At 36.3% G+C, this 18,463-nt stretch overlaps 1 protein-coding gene across 1 annotated transcript in view; it reads left to right on the forward strand.

The window, feature by feature from the left end:
* Positions 1-18,463, forward strand: part of DMD (dystrophin) — a 1,795,368-nt gene that overhangs the window by 349,782 nt on the left and 1,427,123 nt on the right. Inside the window, exons 18-21 of the mRNA XM_068961890.1 lie at positions 3,868-4,080; positions 9,518-9,631; positions 10,580-10,735; positions 16,813-16,983. Of these exons, the coding sequence (XP_068817991.1) occupies positions 3,868-4,080; positions 9,518-9,631; positions 10,580-10,735; positions 16,813-16,983 (654 nt within the window). The remainder of the gene's footprint in view (positions 1-3,867; positions 4,081-9,517; positions 9,632-10,579; positions 10,736-16,812; positions 16,984-18,463) is intronic.

An 18,463-nucleotide genomic window follows, 5' to 3' on the forward strand; every position in this document is an offset into this window, starting at 1 on the left:
TCATAAAGCAGTGATGAAGGGAAAATTATAACTATTATTGAGAAAATGAATTATTAACTTACTGAAAACAATGAAGTCAGAACCTTGTGTCAACTGTTACACCAAAACAAACTACTACGTAGATTAAAAATTCAAAAAGGTTTTAACAGGCATAAATTTTGAGGAAAGTTTACTAAACCTCTTTACAAATATATGATGGGGGAGCACAAAAATCAGTGGAAGTGATCGCAGCATTGTAAAAGTACCAGTGAACGTGAAAGTGAAGTCGCTCAGTCGTGTCCGACTCTGCGACCCCATGGACTGTAGCCTACCAGGCTCCGCCGTCCATGAGATTTTCCAGGTAATAGTCCTGGAGTGGGATGCCATTTCCTTCTCCAGGGGATCTTCCCAACCCAGGGATCGAACCCGGGTGTCCGGCATTGTAGACAGACGCTTTGCCGTCTGAGCCACCAGGAAAAGTACCAGAGCAAATCTTAAAGAAAAACAAAAGAAGGAAAACATCTGTCTGAGTAGGTCATTAATCAGGTAGTCACCAAAGAAAGAAATGACTATTATTCCTATGAATGATTGTAGCTCAAATTGAAAAGGATGTACAAATTTACAAAATGGGATATCATTTTTACATATGAAATTGCAAAAATAAATACATAAATGAATATAAGAAAACAGTCAGATATAGTGAATATACCAGTGGTTGCCAGAGGAGAGAGGGGCAAAATGAGAGTATGGGATTAAGAGGTACACACTATCATGTGTAAAATAAGTAAAGTGCTGCACTCAATATGCCAGCAAATTTGGAAAACTCAGCAGTGGCCATAGTACTGGAAAAGGTCAGTTTTCATTCCAATCCCAAAGAAAGGCAATGCCAAAGAATGCTCAAACTACCACACAATTGCACTCATCTCACACACTAGTAAAGTAATGCTCAAAATTCTCCAAGCCAGGCTTCAGCAATACGTGGATCATGAACTTCCAGATGTTCAAGCTGGTTTTAGAAAAGGCAGAGGAACCAGAGATCAAATTGCCAACATCCACTGGATCATCGAAAATGCAAGAGAGTTCCAGAAAAAAATATATTTCTGCATTATTGACTAGGCCAAAGCCTTTGACTGTGTGGATCACAATAAACTGTGGAAAATTCTGAAAGAGATGGAAATACCAGACCGCCTGACCTGCCTCTTGAGAAACCTGTATACAGGTCAGGAAACAACAGTTAGAACTGAACATGGAACAACAGAAAGTTCAAAATAGGAAAAGGAGTAGGTCAAGGCTGTATATTGTCACCCTGCTTATTTAACTTATATTCAGAGTACATCATGAGAAATGCTGGGCTGAAAGAAGCACAAGTTGGAATCAAGATTGCTGGGAGAAATATCAATAACCTCAGATATGCGAATGACACCACCCTTATGGCAGAAAGTGAAGAACTAAAAAGCCTCTTGATGAAAGTGAAAGAGGAGAGTGAAAAAGTTGGCTTAAAGCTCAACATTCAGAAAACTAAGATCATGGCATCTGGTCCCATCACTTCATGGCAAATAGATGGGGAAACAGTGGCTGACTTTATTTTTCTGGGCTCCAAAATCACTGCAGTTGGTAATTGCAGCCATGAAATTAAACGACGCTTGCTCCTTGGAAGGAAAGTTATGATCAGCCTAGACTGAATATTAGAAAGCAGAGACATTACTTTGTCAACTAATGTCCGTCTGGTCAAGGCTATGGTTTTCCAGTAGTCATGTATGGATGTGAGAGTTGTACTATAAAGAAGGCTGAGCGCTGAAGAATTGATGCCTTTGAACTGTGGCATTGGAGAAGACTCTTGAGAGTCCCTTGGACTGCAAGGAGATCCAACCAGTCCATCCTAAAGCAGATCAGTCCTTGGTGTTCATTGGAAGGACTGATGCTGAAGCTGAAACTCCAATACTTTGGCCACCTCATGCAAAGAGCTGACTAACTGGAAAAGACCCTGATGCTGGGAGAGATTGAGGGCAGGAGGAGAAGGGGATGACAGTGGATGAGATGGTTGGATGGCATCACTGGCACAATGGACGTGGGTTTGGGTAAACTCCAGGAGTTGGTGATGGACAGGGAGGCCTGGCATGCTGCAGTCCATGGGGTTGCAAAGAGTTGGACATGACTGAGTGACTGAACTGAACTGAAAAGAGTAGAAAAGTTAAAATTAATTTATACAAGTAATAATGAAAAATGGTTAAAAGAACTACAGAAGCAATTAAAATCTATGTTTTTAAAAATTACTTAATGACATTTACTTATAATTACTTTAAATGACATTTACTTTACAATTACCTAAATTAAAAGATGCTTACTCATTGGAAGAAAAGTTATGACCAACCTAGATAACATATTCAAAAGCAGAGATATTATTTTGCCAACTAAGGTCTGTCTAGTCAAGGCTATGGTTTTTCCTGTGGTCATGTATGGATGTGAGAGTTGGACTATGAAGAAGGCTGAGCACTGAATAATTGATGCTTTTGAACTGTGGTGTTGGAGAAGACTCTTGAGAGTCCCTTGGACTGCAAGGAGATCCAACCAGTCCATTCTGGAGGAGATCAGCCCTGGGATTTCTTTGGAAGGAATGATGCTAAAGCTGAAACTCCAGTACTTTGGGCACCTCATGTGAAGAGTTGACTCATTGGAAAAGACTCTGATGCTGGGAGGGATTGGGGGCAGGAGGAAAAGGGGACGACAGAGGATGAGATGGCTAGATGGCATCACTGACTCCATGGACGGGAGTCTGAGTGAACTCCGGGAGTTGGTGATGGACAGGGAGGCCTGACATGCTGCGATTCATGGGGTCACAAAGAGTCGGACACGACTGAGACTGAACTGAACTAATGACATGGGAAAAGGCTCACAATAAATTGCTTAGCTCAAAATGTATGTGCATACTATGTATTGTGTAAATAATCAAGTGTAACAATTTAATAAATAAAATAATAAATTTAAAATAACTTACATATCACAAAATAAATATTATATAACCATAAGATTATGTGTTTTACTTAATTATGTGTATGTGAGTATAAAATATGATCAGCTATTCAGTAAAAAAAAAGCCTGGAAATTTATCTAAAAACAGTTGTATGTAATGGGTATTTTTGTCCATTTTAAAATCTTAAACCTTTATTACTTTTCTAACCAGAAAGTAACATTTAAATAAATGCAGAATAGAGCAATCCTTAATGTATGCTTTCTATTATAAGGGGTGGAATAGATTATACAGTACAAATGTGAAATGAAGTTTATAAATTCTCCCCAAAATTATCTGAAAATTTCATGGTGATACTACAAAATAGAACACTGTTTTTGAAGAATAAGAAACTTCCATTAAATGGCATGAGTAAACTATCTATATGATTTAGCTTATTCAGAGTTTTGTTATCACATATATCAATCTTATTTAGTTATATTTTTATCTATGAAGATTAGAAATTATCTTACTAAAGGCTTATGATTAAGTTTACTTATAATTAAGTTAAACTCCATTAATTGAACCATAAATGCAGTTATTAATATACAAATAAAATTTAATAAAATTAGATAAGCTAAAACTCTTTGTTTCAATAAGATACAGTTTTGTATATATTCCACTTTGTTGATAAGAATAGGCATAGATTTATAAATACAATATTACTAAATAATGTGTAAATTACTCATGATTGAAAGTAGAATTTAAGTTGCTAATTATTTCACATCTGATGTTACATCATTTATTATTTTAAATATTTGAGCCACACAGCTTTCATTTTAAGTACATTTGATTTATCTGAAACTCATCAATGAAGTTGAACAATTAAACTCATTAATATTCATCAATTAGTATAAAGGTACTTTCTTTTTAATTTTGAGGCTTTACAAAGCTCTCTGCAAGAGCACCAAAATGACTTAAACTATCTCAGCACCACTGTGAAAGAGATGTCAAGGAAAGCACCCTCTCATATAAGCCAGAGATATCAATCAGAATTTGAAGACATTGAGGGTCGATGGAAGAAACTCTCTGCCCAGCTGACTGAACGTTGCCAAAAGCTAGAGGAGCAAATGGCCAAACTCCGAAAACTTCAGGTAATTCAAGATTTTACTTTTTATATTGATTTTTATTTGTTTCTCTCCTAATGATGAGTTATACAATTAAAAGACATAGTCCCTTAAAGTCAGTGATAAGGCCAAAAGATACAAATTTGTCTTGAAGGACAATAGTTTGCCTATTGATTTTAAGAAGGCATTAAGAATTCTGTTTCTTTGATTTTCTTTAGAATTAGCTTTTTTCCACCATTACCAACAGGAATTAAAAAACTTTTCAGCTCAATTCAAAGCCCATCTTCCTTTTAGTCTTGTTACCCTGTAAATAATTATTTAGCTTATGAATAAACCCACTTGTGATGCAAAAGACTGCTTGCAGTGCAGGAAATTTTTTTTTTCCTGAAAAATACATTGTTATTTTGGTTGTAAAATAAAGAATGTATACACACACACACACACACACACACACACACACACACACACAGGCTAACTCACATGTCGGCTTTAATTGTAACATGTTATCTAGAGCTGGGGGACTTGCTTGTTGGCTCAGAGGTAAAGAATTTGCTGAGTGGATATATGTGTGTGTGTGTGTGTGTATGTGTGTGTTGTTGTTCAGTTGTGTCCAACTGTTTGTGACCCTATGGACTGCAGTGTCCCAGGCTTCCCTGTGCTTCACTGTCTCCCAGAGGTTGCTCAAATTCATGTCCGTTGAGTCGGTGAAGCCATCCAATCATCTCGTCCTCTGTTGTCTGCTTCTTCTGCCCTCAATCTTTCCCAGGATCAGGATCTTATCCAATGAGTCAGTTCTTCACGTCAGGTGGCCAAAGTATTGGAGCTTCAGCTTCAGCGTCAGTGCTTCCAATGAATATTCAGGACTGATTTCCTTTAGGATGGACTGGTTTGATCTTGCAGTCCAAGGGACTCTCAAGAGTCTTCTCCAACACCACAGTTCAAAAGCATCAATTCTTCGGCTCTCAGCCTTTATGGTCCAACTCTCACACCCATACATGACTATTGGAAAAGCCATAGATTCGACTAGACGGATCTTTGTTGGTAAAGTAATGTCTCTGCTTTTCAATACACTGTCTAGTTTTCTCATAGCTTTCCTTCCAAAGGGTAAGCGTCTTGTAATTTCATGGCTGCAGTCACCATCTGCAGTGATTTTGGAACCCAAGAAAATAAAGTCTGTCACTGTTTCCATTGTTTCCCCATCTATTGCCATGAAGTGACAGGACCTGGTGGCATGATCTTAGTTTTTTGAGTATTAAGTCAGCTTTTCCACTCTCCTCTTTCACCTTCATCAAGAAGTTCTTTAGTTCCTCTTTGCTTTCTTCCATAAACGTGGTGTCATCAACATATCTGAGGTTATTGGTATTTCTCCCGGCAGTCTTGATTCCAGCTTGTGCTTCATCTAGCCTGGCATTTCATATGTATTCTGCATATAAGTTAAATAAGCAGGGTGACAATATACAGCCTAGACGTACTCCTTTTCCTATTTGGAACCAGTCATTTTTGCAGGTCCAGTTCTAACTGTTGCTTCTTGACCTGAATACAGATTTCTCAGGAGATGGATAATGTGTTCTGGTTCCCATGTCTTGAAGAATCTTCCACACTTTGTTGTGATCCACACAGTCAAAGGCTTTGGCATATTCAATAAAGCAGGAGTAGGTGTTTTTTTTTTCCTGGAACTCTCTTGCTTTTTCTATTATCCAATGGATGTTGGCAATTTGATCTCTGGTTCTGGTGCCTTTTCTAAAATCCAGCTTGAATATCTGGAATTTCTCAGTTCATGTAGTGTTGAAGCCTAGCTTGGAGAATTTTAAGCATTACTTTGCTAGCTTGTTAGATGAGTGCAGTTGTGTGGTAGTTTGAACTTTCTTTGGGATTGGAATGAAAACTGACCTTTTCCAGTCCTATGGCCAGAGCTGAGTTTTCCAAGTTTGCTAGCATATTGAGTATAGCACATTGACAGCATCATCTTTTAGGATTTGAAATAGCTCAGCTGGAATTCCATCATCCCCACTAGTTTTGCTCGTAGTGATGCTTCCTAAAGCCCACTTGATTTCACATTCCAGAAAGTCTGGCTCTAGATGAGTGATCACACCACCATGGTTATCTGGGTCATTAAGATCTCTTTTGCATAATTCTTCTGTGTATTCTTGCCACCTCTTCTTAATATCTTCTGCTCCTGTTAGGTTCATACCATTTATGTCCTTTATTGTGCCCATCTGTGCATGAAATGTTCCCTTGGTATCTCTAATTTACTTGAAGAGATCTCTAGTCTTTCCCATTCTATTATTTTATGTCTTTGAATTGTTTACTTAGGAAGGCATTCTTATCTCTCCTTGCTATTCTTTGGAGCTCTACATTCAGATGGGTATATCTTTCCTTTCTCCTTTGCTTTTCACTTCTTTCCTTTTCTCAGCTATTTATAAGGCTTCTTCAGACAAGCATTTTGCCTTTTTGCCTTTCTTTTTCTTTGGGATAGTTTTGATCACTACCTCCTGTATAATGTTACAGACCTCTGTCTGTAGTTCTTCAGGCTCTGTCTATCAGATCTAACCCCTTGAATCTATGTATGTATGTATGTATGTATGTATGTATGTATATATGGGGTGAGGGAGCTTCCATGTTGATGCAGTGCTAAAGAATCCGCCTCCACCCAGGAGACGTGGCTTCGATCCCTGGGTCAGCAAGATACCCTGGAGAAGGAAATGGCAACCCACCCCAGTATTTTTACTTGGAAAATCCCATGGACAGAGGAGCCTGGGGGGCTACAGTCCATGGTGTCACAAGATTCGGACATGACTTAGTGACTAAACCACCACCACCAAATAAAAAGTTATCTGCCATGTAATATACATAATTTCATCAGCATATTTCACTTGTAATTTTATATATAAATTTGATCCCATCACCTTCCACAAAACAACTTCTACTAACTTAATTTGTTTGAATAGTGCCACTTAATTACCCAAGCATTAGTAAACCAACAACTGCACTGTAGTCTAAAGTTTAAAACATTTGGTAATACAGGTGATATTTCTCTTATGTGGTAACTTATTGCAAAAAATGTTAATGTTGGAAAGAAGCTTGAAAGCATGATGGAAAAGCATCGGAATAGCACGCTTCTGGTTTTAAATCCCAGTTCAGCTACTTAGTTGTTTTTTCTTACCTTTCACAAACCAGAAGACCTAGCAGTTTTACATTATTTTTTAAAGCACAACATCCGCAGTAATGTCTCTCGAGGTATGAACATATGCATACACATACACACACATATAAAAACACACTTTTTGTCTGTGCTTGTGGCAAAAGAGGGTACAGTTACATGGTCCTTGCCATCAAGGAGCCCATGTCTGGTGAAGGAGAAAGGGACGTGTATCCATTTCCTATTGCTGCAGTAATAAGTTGTTGTAAATTTAATGGCTTGAAACAGCACACATATATTGTGGTTCTGGGTATCAAAAGTTCAATATCAGGCTCAGTGGGCTAAAATCAAGGTATGGACAGGGCTGTGTCCTTTCTGGAGGCTTTAGGAGAAAATTTATTGCCTAGTCACTTTTAGTTTTGGGAAACTACAATCTTGGCTCATGTTTCCATCTTCATCTTTAAAGCCAGGAGTGTAGCACCTCCCAATTTCTCTTTTACACTCTTGCTTCTATCTTAATAAGAATCCTTTGATCATATTGTGTCCATTTGGATAACCCAGGATCATCTCTTTATCTTGATATCCTTAACTTTTTTAAATATAAATTTATTTATTTTAATTGGAGGTTAATTACTTTACAACATTATATTGGTTTTGCCATACATCAACATGAATCCACCACAGGTATACACGTGTTCCCCATCCTGAACCCCCCTCCCTCCTCCCTCCCTGTACCATCCCTCTGGGTCGTCTCAGTGATATCCTTAACTTAATCACATCTGCAAATTCCTTTTTGCCATGTAAGGCACCATATTCACAGCTTCCAGGGTTAAGGGCCTGAAATCTCAAAGGGTCATTATTTAACCTATAGCATGGTAAGTAAATAAAATAGTGCAGTGAATATGACAGTGGAAAGAGAAGAAAAGCAACATATCCTGGGAAAAGGAGTTATGAAGTGTTCTTGGGATATGAGTTCTCTGACTACACCTTAAACACGTAGAATTTAGGTACCTAATAAAAGACGGAAAAAGAGTTCCTGACAAAATGGAGCAGCATGGTCAATTATCTGAAAGTTGTTCAATATTGGAGAGATAAAAGGTATGTCTGGAGATTAATAAAAGAGGTGTTTGGAGAAGTAGTCTGAGAGTAGGTCACAAATAAGTTGGATGCCATGCTTTGGAATATGAATTATAATCTAACCATGATGGGATTAAACATAATGATAATGTGGAACTATTACTGGTACTTCAAGAGGGGGGAGATAAAATAATATCTGGGCTTTTTTAAAACATCACTTTGAGAAGAAGAAGGAGGTGAGAAGAATATTGGTACCACTGGGGAGAATGGGTTAGAATGGGGTGAGACTGAAGTAGATACGAGAAAGAGCTAATGTAGTTGTCAAAGAGGCAGTGGTAAGGTCTGAACTAGGACAGTGGCGATATGGGCCAAAGAGCAAAGCTAGATTCAAGAAATGTCAGCCAGATAATAATGTTGAAATCTTTCGATTTAGTCAGATGCTTTTAAAGTCATTATTATTTGTTGTATTGAAGAGGGAAATTTCTGAGAAGCACACATTTTGAATAGAAATCTAATTAAGAAAGGGCAAAATAGCTCATCTGGATAGCATAGTTGAATTGTAGGCAGATAAAGAAGTTTGACAGACCACACACTTGAAATGTAGCCCTAAAAGGAACAAGAAAAATGGCATTATGTGGAAAAAAAATTAATGGGATGTATTGGCTATTTACAAATAAATAAAGATGACATTTTCCATTTGATCATTACGTCAACTTGGTTGAGCAAATCAGAAATTAAAAGCACAAGTTTTCTTTCTTTAAAGATGACAACATCTTGGTCTGAAAGTTCTCCACTGGAGGGGCTATTTAAACTGTCAACTGTAGAGAACAATTTGTGGAAGTTCACGTTTAGGGAGGCTATAAAGACACCATTACATTGAGTTTATTGTTCGTAGTTTGTTTTATGTACTGTAAGGGCACATTGTTAGTATTATCATGAGTTGTTTTGTAACTTAAAATTTCTCTAGAGGGGGATATGATTTAATGTTCTCAAGAGTAACATCATAAAACCACATTTGGTAGTAATCTTTTATTTTTAACAATAGCAGACTTCATACGCCAGTGCTCATACAGCAGACCATAAAAATGCAGTCTTAGTGGAAATATTCTTTTCCTGAAGAGCTACTTAAAGATATTCTTCAACCATGGGAATTGTTCGCAGGCTTGTGTTCAAACATATCACCATGATGAATTGTGTCAAGGGAAATCAGCACCCCAATAATGTGTTAAAATGGGTCTCTGATTCCAGAATCACATAAAAACCTTGAAGAAGTGGATGGCTGAAGTTGATGTTTTCTTGAAAGAGGAATGGCCTGCCCTTGGAGATTCAGAAATTCTTAAAAAACAGCTGAAGCAGTGCAGGGTAAGATTTTTTTTTTTATATGACACTTCTTTATATGAAGACTTTGATATGGAAACTATTATTTAATGATATCAATGGTTCTGAACCAGGGGCAATTTTGTCCCTCTAGTGGACATTCAGCAATGTCTGGAGACATTTTCATTTGTCTTAACTTGAGGTGGGGTAGATGCTGTTGCCTTCTAGTAGACTGAAGCCAGGGACATATCTTAATATCCTACAATGCAAAGAACAGCACCACGCAACAAAGAATTAGCCCATCCAAAAGGACAGTAGTGCCAAGGTTGAGAAACTGGGCTAAATAAGAGAGAAATAGACAAAATATTGTCTTTTATTCAACACTCACTTTACAATATTATTTTTATATAGCATGCAGTTTAAGCTAAAGGTAAATGATTTTTTTTTTAGCTACTTGTTATATCTTATTACAAATTGTCAGTAAAACTATGTTGCTCTTTCCATGTATGTCACACTGTAGTATAATACAAGACATATATTTTGAAATAATATTTATTATGCCATTGTCATGCAGTGGGAAGAGAAAAATCTAGCTCTTTCAAGAAATTTTTTGTGAATAAAAGCTTTAAAAGCAAATCCATTTTATCAATAACCTTCACGGCATCTTGCTATAAACTGCTGCAGCATACTATGTTGGAAAATCAAACCTCCTTCAAAAATAGTAATTTATAAAGCTCATCATTGTTGCACTGTTTTTAAACATGAAGTATTAAGTTTATTTACTTTGGTAGCTAATCTAAGTAGACTATAGATATATAATTCCCCATTTCATTCATGCCGTAAAAATTGAACATTTTGCAGCATATATTTCAGATTTTAAAGGACAAAATTAATGTGTAGTGTCATGATGCCTAATTATATGTTTCTGTGTAGCTATGTTACATTTCTAATTGTTGTGGTAATTTTTTCGGCTAACTTAAATTGTTTCCTTAGCTTTTAGTCAGTGATATTCAGACAATCCAGCCCAGTCTAAACAGTGTCAATGAAGGTGGACAGAAAATAAAAACGGAAGCAGAGCCAGAGTTTGCTTCTAGACTGGAAACAGAGCTCAGAGAACTTAACACTCAATGGGATTACATATGTCGACAGGTATGTCCCATCTCTTTTACGGTGACTTGCTTCATTTTAATTATGATTTCTTAATGTCTCCCTTCACCATGGCCCTTTTAAAAAGTTCAGTCTCTGTGTTGATGCTTTAAAGTATGGTTAAGTAAAACTAGCCTTTGTCTAACATATAAATTATTTTCATAATATATATTTAGATAGTATATATTCATCTTATTGGAAGTCCTAAAATGATCTTATTGAATACAGCTATCATTCTGAACAATAAAGCCTTTTTCTTAGGTATTATTTTTCTTGAATCTTTTCTCCAAAAGACCGCATAACTTAATACATGTAATTGGATCAACAAAGATAGTTTACAATTCTATACTTGATACAGAAATAAAATGAATGAGTAATGCATGCATATGTACAAATATAAATATGTTTTGCTTTTGATTGTAAGATTGACGAGTTTGGCTTCTTCAGTACATCTCTTTCAATAAATGGATTAAGATTGGGAAATAGTTGAGAACAGCTTAGTAGAAAAAAAAATATAAGATAAATGTACATTCATATCTGAGTTCCTCATTTTTATATGGAAGAGTGTTTTATAGATATTTATTTCCAATTTCAAGATTAAATTGCAGAAGAGTAAATATTACATACAAGTAGCATACATCAAATACTTCTGGTTCAAAAGTGAAATTTTGACCTAAAGCAATGATTACTTTTTAATGCACCAATACCTTTTTGAAGTTAATGAGAGGTTTCATTTTATGTGTATTAGAGTCAGTCTGTCTTTCGTTATTTCTAAGTAACCTTTCAAAGTTGAAAAGAAATCATGCCAAAAGGCAAAAACTAAATTTGAAAAAGAAAGAAATTGAGCCGAGGAAAAGTCAAGGCAAGTCACCCAGCTAATACCATCACTGACAAATGCTCAACTGTTCTATTAACTCACCGATGAGATAGCCCGGGGTCAGCTAGCTTGCATTCTTCTCCTGGAGTAAGTCAGTTCCAGAAGGGATGTTAAGAGAAAAAAATAATATTACTTAGAGAATAGATTATATCATTGATGTTTTCCTGGAAGGCCAGTATGAAAAGGATTTGTTTGTTGAATGTTTTTAATGGATGAATAGAAAGAGCAACACCAATTTATTTAGAGCAAGGGAGGAAACAATAGCAAAAAAAAAAAATCTTTATGAGAAAATGGGTGGCAAAGAAGAGTCATTAATTTTCTTATAAAGCACAGTGAGGATTTACTATTCATGCCAAGTACAATGGGGAGCTAGTAGACGTTTAGGTATAGGAGTGACATCATGTAAATATTTGCTATATATTCCTCTTATATGAAAGGACTGAAGGGGCACGAGTGGAGGCATGTAGCAATTACAGTTGTTCAGGTAGGAAATACTCCTGGCAAATAACAAGGGGAGTATTAGTGGAGATTGAGAGACACAAAGAAATTGGAAATGTATAATCCTCTTGTGACACTGTGTTTGGTTGACTGTCCAAACCTCTTCCAATAATTTTCCAAGCTCTTCCACAGAGACAGAGGTGATTTGAATTCTTGCTGCTCTGTTTCATTACTGTTGATTGTTTTTTATATATATTTCCCATTATACAGTAAGTAGCATGAGGAAGGGAGTGTGTTATCTAGGCAAACTGAACCAAAGTGCTTGTGTCAGTCAAACTTTGTAGAAATTCTGTACTTCCTTGCCACCTCCATCCAGCAAGCTTATCCCACTCAATGTGATTGTTTATTTTTCTTGTTTCTTCTAACCAATTAGGCAAGTTCTTCCTTGTTGCATTTTTGATCAGGGCTTTCACACTCACTTCCACAATCATTACTCTTACTGCTAACAACACATTCCTTTCTTGATTTTATGTTTTATTAGACCCCGTTAGAAATGGCAGTACTTGATGAAAGATAAGGCTTGTGGAAAGTTCAGGGTGACGAGGACGAAGGGATCAAAGGATATTCAGAGTTTTCTGTTTTGAGCAGCAGTGTTGGACACCGCACCTTCTATGAAGGAAGGAAAAACTGTGTGCTAAGGGAGAAACACAATTGACCAGCTTGGTAGAATGATCAGTGCTTCTACTTTGGTCATGTTTATTTTGGAGGAGTACACAGTCAAAATGCTTCTGGAATCCAAGTGAGGTATTTAAAGTGAGCATATAAACTATATACAGAGAAATAAAGATAACATCTATGTAACTCCTATCTGATAATGAAAGCACTTGTCAGACCCACCGTCCCTCTGAATTTTTTGCCAAATTAGATGAAATAAGAACTCTTATGGATGGGGAAGACTTCCTTGTGGATGGAGAGGCAAACAATGTGTAAGGGCAGAGGCTCTGGAACCAGGTTGCCTGGGTTTAGATCTTGCCCCCACCGTAAGCTACCCCTGTGAGCCTGGAAAAGTCGCTTTATCTCTGCACTTCAGTTTCCCAGTCTTTACAGTGTGATGATATTTCTACTTACTTTGTAAGAATTTTAACATTCTTCTATAGTTAAATGAGTGTGTGTGTATAAGGTGTGTAGATCTGTATCTAGCACAGAGTAACCATTATGTACACACTTGTTCAATGAAATAAACAAGGAGAGATGAAATAGACATAAAGCTGCCTATATACAATTGTAAAATATGTGTAATTTTTAAATAATGTATAGATATATATTTTAATTATTGGTGACTATAAACTTAGAGTTACCAAGAAACACTGGATTGAGCAGCAAGGTGGGTGCCATTCTGGCACCTTGCAGATCATTATCTTTCTCTGATTCAGTATATCTTTTGGGTTCAGTCATCCACAGACCCCTGGGTCACTCTGCCTCATTCCTTATGTATTTTAACACCTAACTCATGGTTACTCCTGTCCTAATTCTGGGTGATTTCAGTATCTTCTTAGATGGTTTTTCCCATTCCTGAGCCCTCAGTTACTTAATACCCACTCCAGTGATTTCCATCTTCTACCCTGCCTCAGCCACTCACTCCCAGCTTCATAACCCAGACAATGTTTCTAGCAGTAACGTCTTCACCCTTAAGCATCCTGCCCTGCAGTCTCCAGCATACACACAATACAGTCACTGTGGAGCCTGTATGGAGATTCCTCAGAATTAAAATAGAGCTGCCTGAGGATCTAGCACTCCCACTTCTGGGTATATTTCCAAAGGAAACAAAATCAGAATTTCTCAAAGACATGTCTGTACACCCAAATTCGTTGCAGCATTACTCACGATAGCCAAGATAAGGAGACAACCTAAGTACTGGTCAGAGAGAAACACATAAAGAAGATTAAGTGTGTGTGTGTACATACATGTATACACACATACATATAGACAAAGGAATATTATTCTGAGAAAGAAAGAAAGCCTGTGATTTGCAACAATCTGGATGAAACTTGAGGGTATTATATTAGGTGAAATAAACCAGATAGAAAAAAGACATGGGATCTAAAAAAGCCAAACTCAAGAGAGTAGAATGGATACTAGGGCTTAGAGAGTGAGGGAGATAAAGAGATTCTGGTTAAGTGGTACAGACTTCTCATTTATGATGAGGGAGTTCTTGGGATTTCAAATTCCACGGACAGTGGAGCCTGGCAGGCTACAGTCCATGGGCCTGCAAAGAGTCAGACACACTCGAGTGACTAAGCACACACATAGCACATTTACAGGACGGCGACTATAGCTGACAATTCTATTTAATATAAAGTATTTTATAATTTCTTTACATATGAACCTTGCTGGGAGAGTAAATCTTTAATGTTTTCATAATAAAAAGAAAAATGGTAATTATATGTGATGATGAAGGCAATGACTAATCCTGTTGTAATTATTTCACATGGTGTATGTACCTTAAACAGCGTTTTATGTCAATTGTATCTTAACAAAGGTTCGGGGGGCGTAGAGTGGGGTCGGGCAATGCTGAATGTTAGATTTACAAATTCTGAAACAGGAAACGTGAAGAACATCCTGTTTTATAAAGCGGTTGATGCAGTGTAATCTGCTGAAACTGCAGGGGTGGATTGGGCAATTTCAGGCTAGACAGTTGGCATCACTCAGGTAATAAAGGTGAAGGAGAAAGTATGATTTTAACCTCAACCTTTTCACAGAAATCCTTCTAAAATGTGAAACCACAAAAAATTAATCTCTTCCTCATCAGTTGTAGAGCAGAATGTTAAATTTGGAAAAGACCTTGGAAATCATCTAGTCCAACTTTTAGGTTAGTTAAGAAGTGGAGATAAATGGAGTGATGTTTCCAGATTCAGTTAGCTTGTTAGTGATTGATTGAATCCAGGTATCCTGATTCCAAAGCTGGTATTCTTTCCAGTGTACTCGTTCTGTCACTTCAAAATGACCTCCTGCTTTTCTTTCATTTTAAAATCACTCCTGATCCCTTTCTTCTGGTTTTGTTTTATAGCATGCATTTTATATATAGTTTTTTGCTACAAGTCTTTGGCTAATTTGTTAGTCATTCTAATATTATTGCCACTGTGCCAACTGCCTCCAAAGATTATAGCAGCATATCCAAGTAGAAATTTAACAGCTTGTTTACTTGGGCTTATTATAGGTTCATTGACTATGCAAAATCATCTTTGTACTTTAGTATAATTGTTAGATATGTGGTTCTAGCTGTTATAATGAAACATACACTTACATTTAAATAGATCAAGTTCTACATTCTCCTAGGAGAGTAAAGTACTTTAAGTAGCTTTAATTTAACTACATTAGGCTTAAGGTAGTTGTAAAGTATAAGAAAAATTAACATGAACATGGTACTGCATATATTTTATATTTGGTAAAGTGCCATGAAAATGTTGTTTTATTAAAACTATGCCTTTTATATTAAGACTTTAAAAGATGCACTCTACTTAATCCCAGAGAGAAGAATAGCATCATTTGAGTAGAGTTATTTTTTAAGGTAAAAGAGATGCACTATATATTGTAATCCTAATACTAAATTGAAATTTTCCCTCAGTGTGTTACAGCAGATTACGTTGTGTAAGCTATTAACATGCATGATCTCTTGGGTATTTTAAGTTTTGCTATCTTTCTAGTTAATAAGTAATAAATTCTGTTATAAATTAGTATTTCAGAAACATATGAGACTTTATAAAGCAAGAGTCTGCTATCACACATGCTTTTTTATACCTTTTTTAATGTAAAATTATATACTAGACAGTTTTTGCTTTAGTACAGATGTGTCAGTGCTCCATGGTAGCCCATTCTGTGTGTGTACATGTGTATCCCACAATTAATTTAACTGATCTTCCATGAAAGCACCTTTGGGTTTGTTTTCAATATGTTGCTATCTTCAAAGCTGAATTGAATAGTGTACGTGCGACTACATAACACATCGTTTTATATGTGGAAGAGTAGGCTCAAATTGATGAACATTAAGGCATTTAATGCATTTTGCCAGTTTACTGTCTAAAAGCTTTAACTGTGGTGTATATTTCCCTAAACAGGTATGAAACCTTTGTTTTCCCACATCCCTGCTCAAACTTGGCATTCTAATTAGTCTTTTTTCTAATCTCATATTTGAAAATATAGTAATTTAACTTCATTTGCTATTATTTAACTATAAATGATACTGAGCAAATTTTCACATATATATGGCCTCACTTTAATTTTATTTCTGTAAATTACATGACTATCTTTTATTCATTTTCCTTTTCTTATGAGAGTTTTATATAGGTATATGATTATTAAGTTCCTAGGATATTTGAAATTGTAAAACAGCATCAAAGAGTGCAAAGAATTTCTACTTCTATGTATGCCAATAAATTCAGTTTTCCAACTGAAACGTATCATGAAAAAATGTTTTTCTTCACTCTCCATTTGCAGAAAAGAATTGCCATATACAACAGCTAAATTGTGGTCTTAGGGGAATCTGTTCATTATGTCAAGTAAATGCTTATATCTTATTTTAACACTTACGGGAAATTAGGTGTATCCAATTGCTATGAGTTATTTTCCTCACTTATGTAAGCTATTTACTTCTGGCTTCATCTTTTCCAAGCTTTCTATTATTTACAGACTCGTCAATAATAGTATAATGATAATGCTTTATGACTTTCAATATTCATGCTTTACTTATTGGTTTGTTTTATGGAAGGTCTATGCCAGAAAGGAGGCCTTAAAGGGAGGCTTGGATAAAACTCTAAGCCTTCAGAAAGATTTGTCAGAGATGCATGAATGGATGACACAAGCCGAAGAAGAATACCTAGAGAGAGATTTTGAATATAAAACCCCAGATGAATTACAGACAGCAGTTGAAGAGATGAAGGTAAAAGAAACGAGATAAAACAAATTGTGATTCTGCACAGTCTTCTCTTTTCTTGGTTTAATAATAGAGGTTGCTTTTTGATTAATTTAGCTTCAACTTTGATATGCATTGTATAGAATGCTTAAACTTTTTATTTATTAATTTTGTGTATTGTGGTCAAAACATAAATATTGATAATCACAGTTTGGAACATTTTCCCCTTGAAATTATGTACTATTAAGAGATTAGACCCAGCTACTCATATCAGATGTTTCTAGCTGATGCAAATTCAAACTGGAAAAGTGTCAAAGTGTTGGTGAGATGGCAGTTGAAAATGTCAATAGGCTTTGTTAATTTGGTGCTTTAAAGGGGTTTCTTACAATTTGGCAGTACTAAATATTTCAGCTGCTGGTCTTTAATATGGATAAAAGGACTGTATTTACATGAGCTTCTCTTGAAACAGTAAGATAAAATAAATAACATTGATTTAGGACCAAGGAAACTGGTATATAGCTAGGCCTTGCAGGTGAAGCCAGGTAATTGAATCTACACAATGGCATTGTGGTATGACCCTGGGCAACTCAGTAGTCAGTGTAATCCTCTTATTTTTTCATGGGTAAATCATGTCATTTCATACTCGAAAGTATGAACTGAAAAATAAAACTTGCATGTAAGTAAATCGGCTACCTCAGAGTGAGCACTCAATGATTTGCAGCTATAATGATAAATATTATCTTCATGTAGTAGCAATAGCATATTATTTAACATTAGCCTAGGTGAACTATTAATAGATATTTGTTTGGTTTGAAGCCTCATGACAGAGCAAAATCATTTTAGAGCCAGACACTTGGGTTTAAAACCTGCTTTGACCCCTTGCCAACTGTGTAACCATGGGTAAGTCACATAAACCCAGTGAACTTTCATTCCCTTGTTTGTGATCTGGATATCAAAATACCTGCTTTTCAGAATCATGTGAAAGATGAAACATGAAAGTCCTAATGTAATACACAAAATAGATGCCCCAAACTAGTTAACTATTATTATGATTTTTATTATCATTGCTGCAAGGTAAGAAATTAATTGTATGTACTTTGTTATATAGTTTATAGGATTATTCACTGAATATTGTAATTAAGAGCAGAATGTACGCACATGAAGTGAGTACAGATGTTTAACTGTATTTTACAGATATTTAAACTCAAACGTTTAAATATCAGAGGTATATTATGGCTTTAGTTACATGTGAAAGTGAAAGGGAAAGTGAAAGGGAAGTCGCTCAGCCGTGTCCGACTCTTTGCGACCCCATAGACTGTAGCCCGCCAGGCTCCTCTGTCCATGGGATTCTCCAGGCCAGAATACCGGAGTGGGTTGCCATTTCCTTCTCCAGGGGATCTTCCTGACCCAGGGATCGAACCCAAGTCTCCCACACTGCAGGCAGACACTTTAACCTCTGAGCCACGTGCTGCAATCCTTAGTTACATGTAGAAAATAAAATTGAAAT

Source organism: Capricornis sumatraensis, chromosome X, assembly GCF_032405125.1.
Source record: "Capricornis sumatraensis isolate serow.1 chromosome X, serow.2, whole genome shotgun sequence".
In the NCBI taxonomy this organism is placed as follows: domain Eukaryota; kingdom Metazoa; phylum Chordata; class Mammalia; order Artiodactyla; family Bovidae; genus Capricornis; species Capricornis sumatraensis.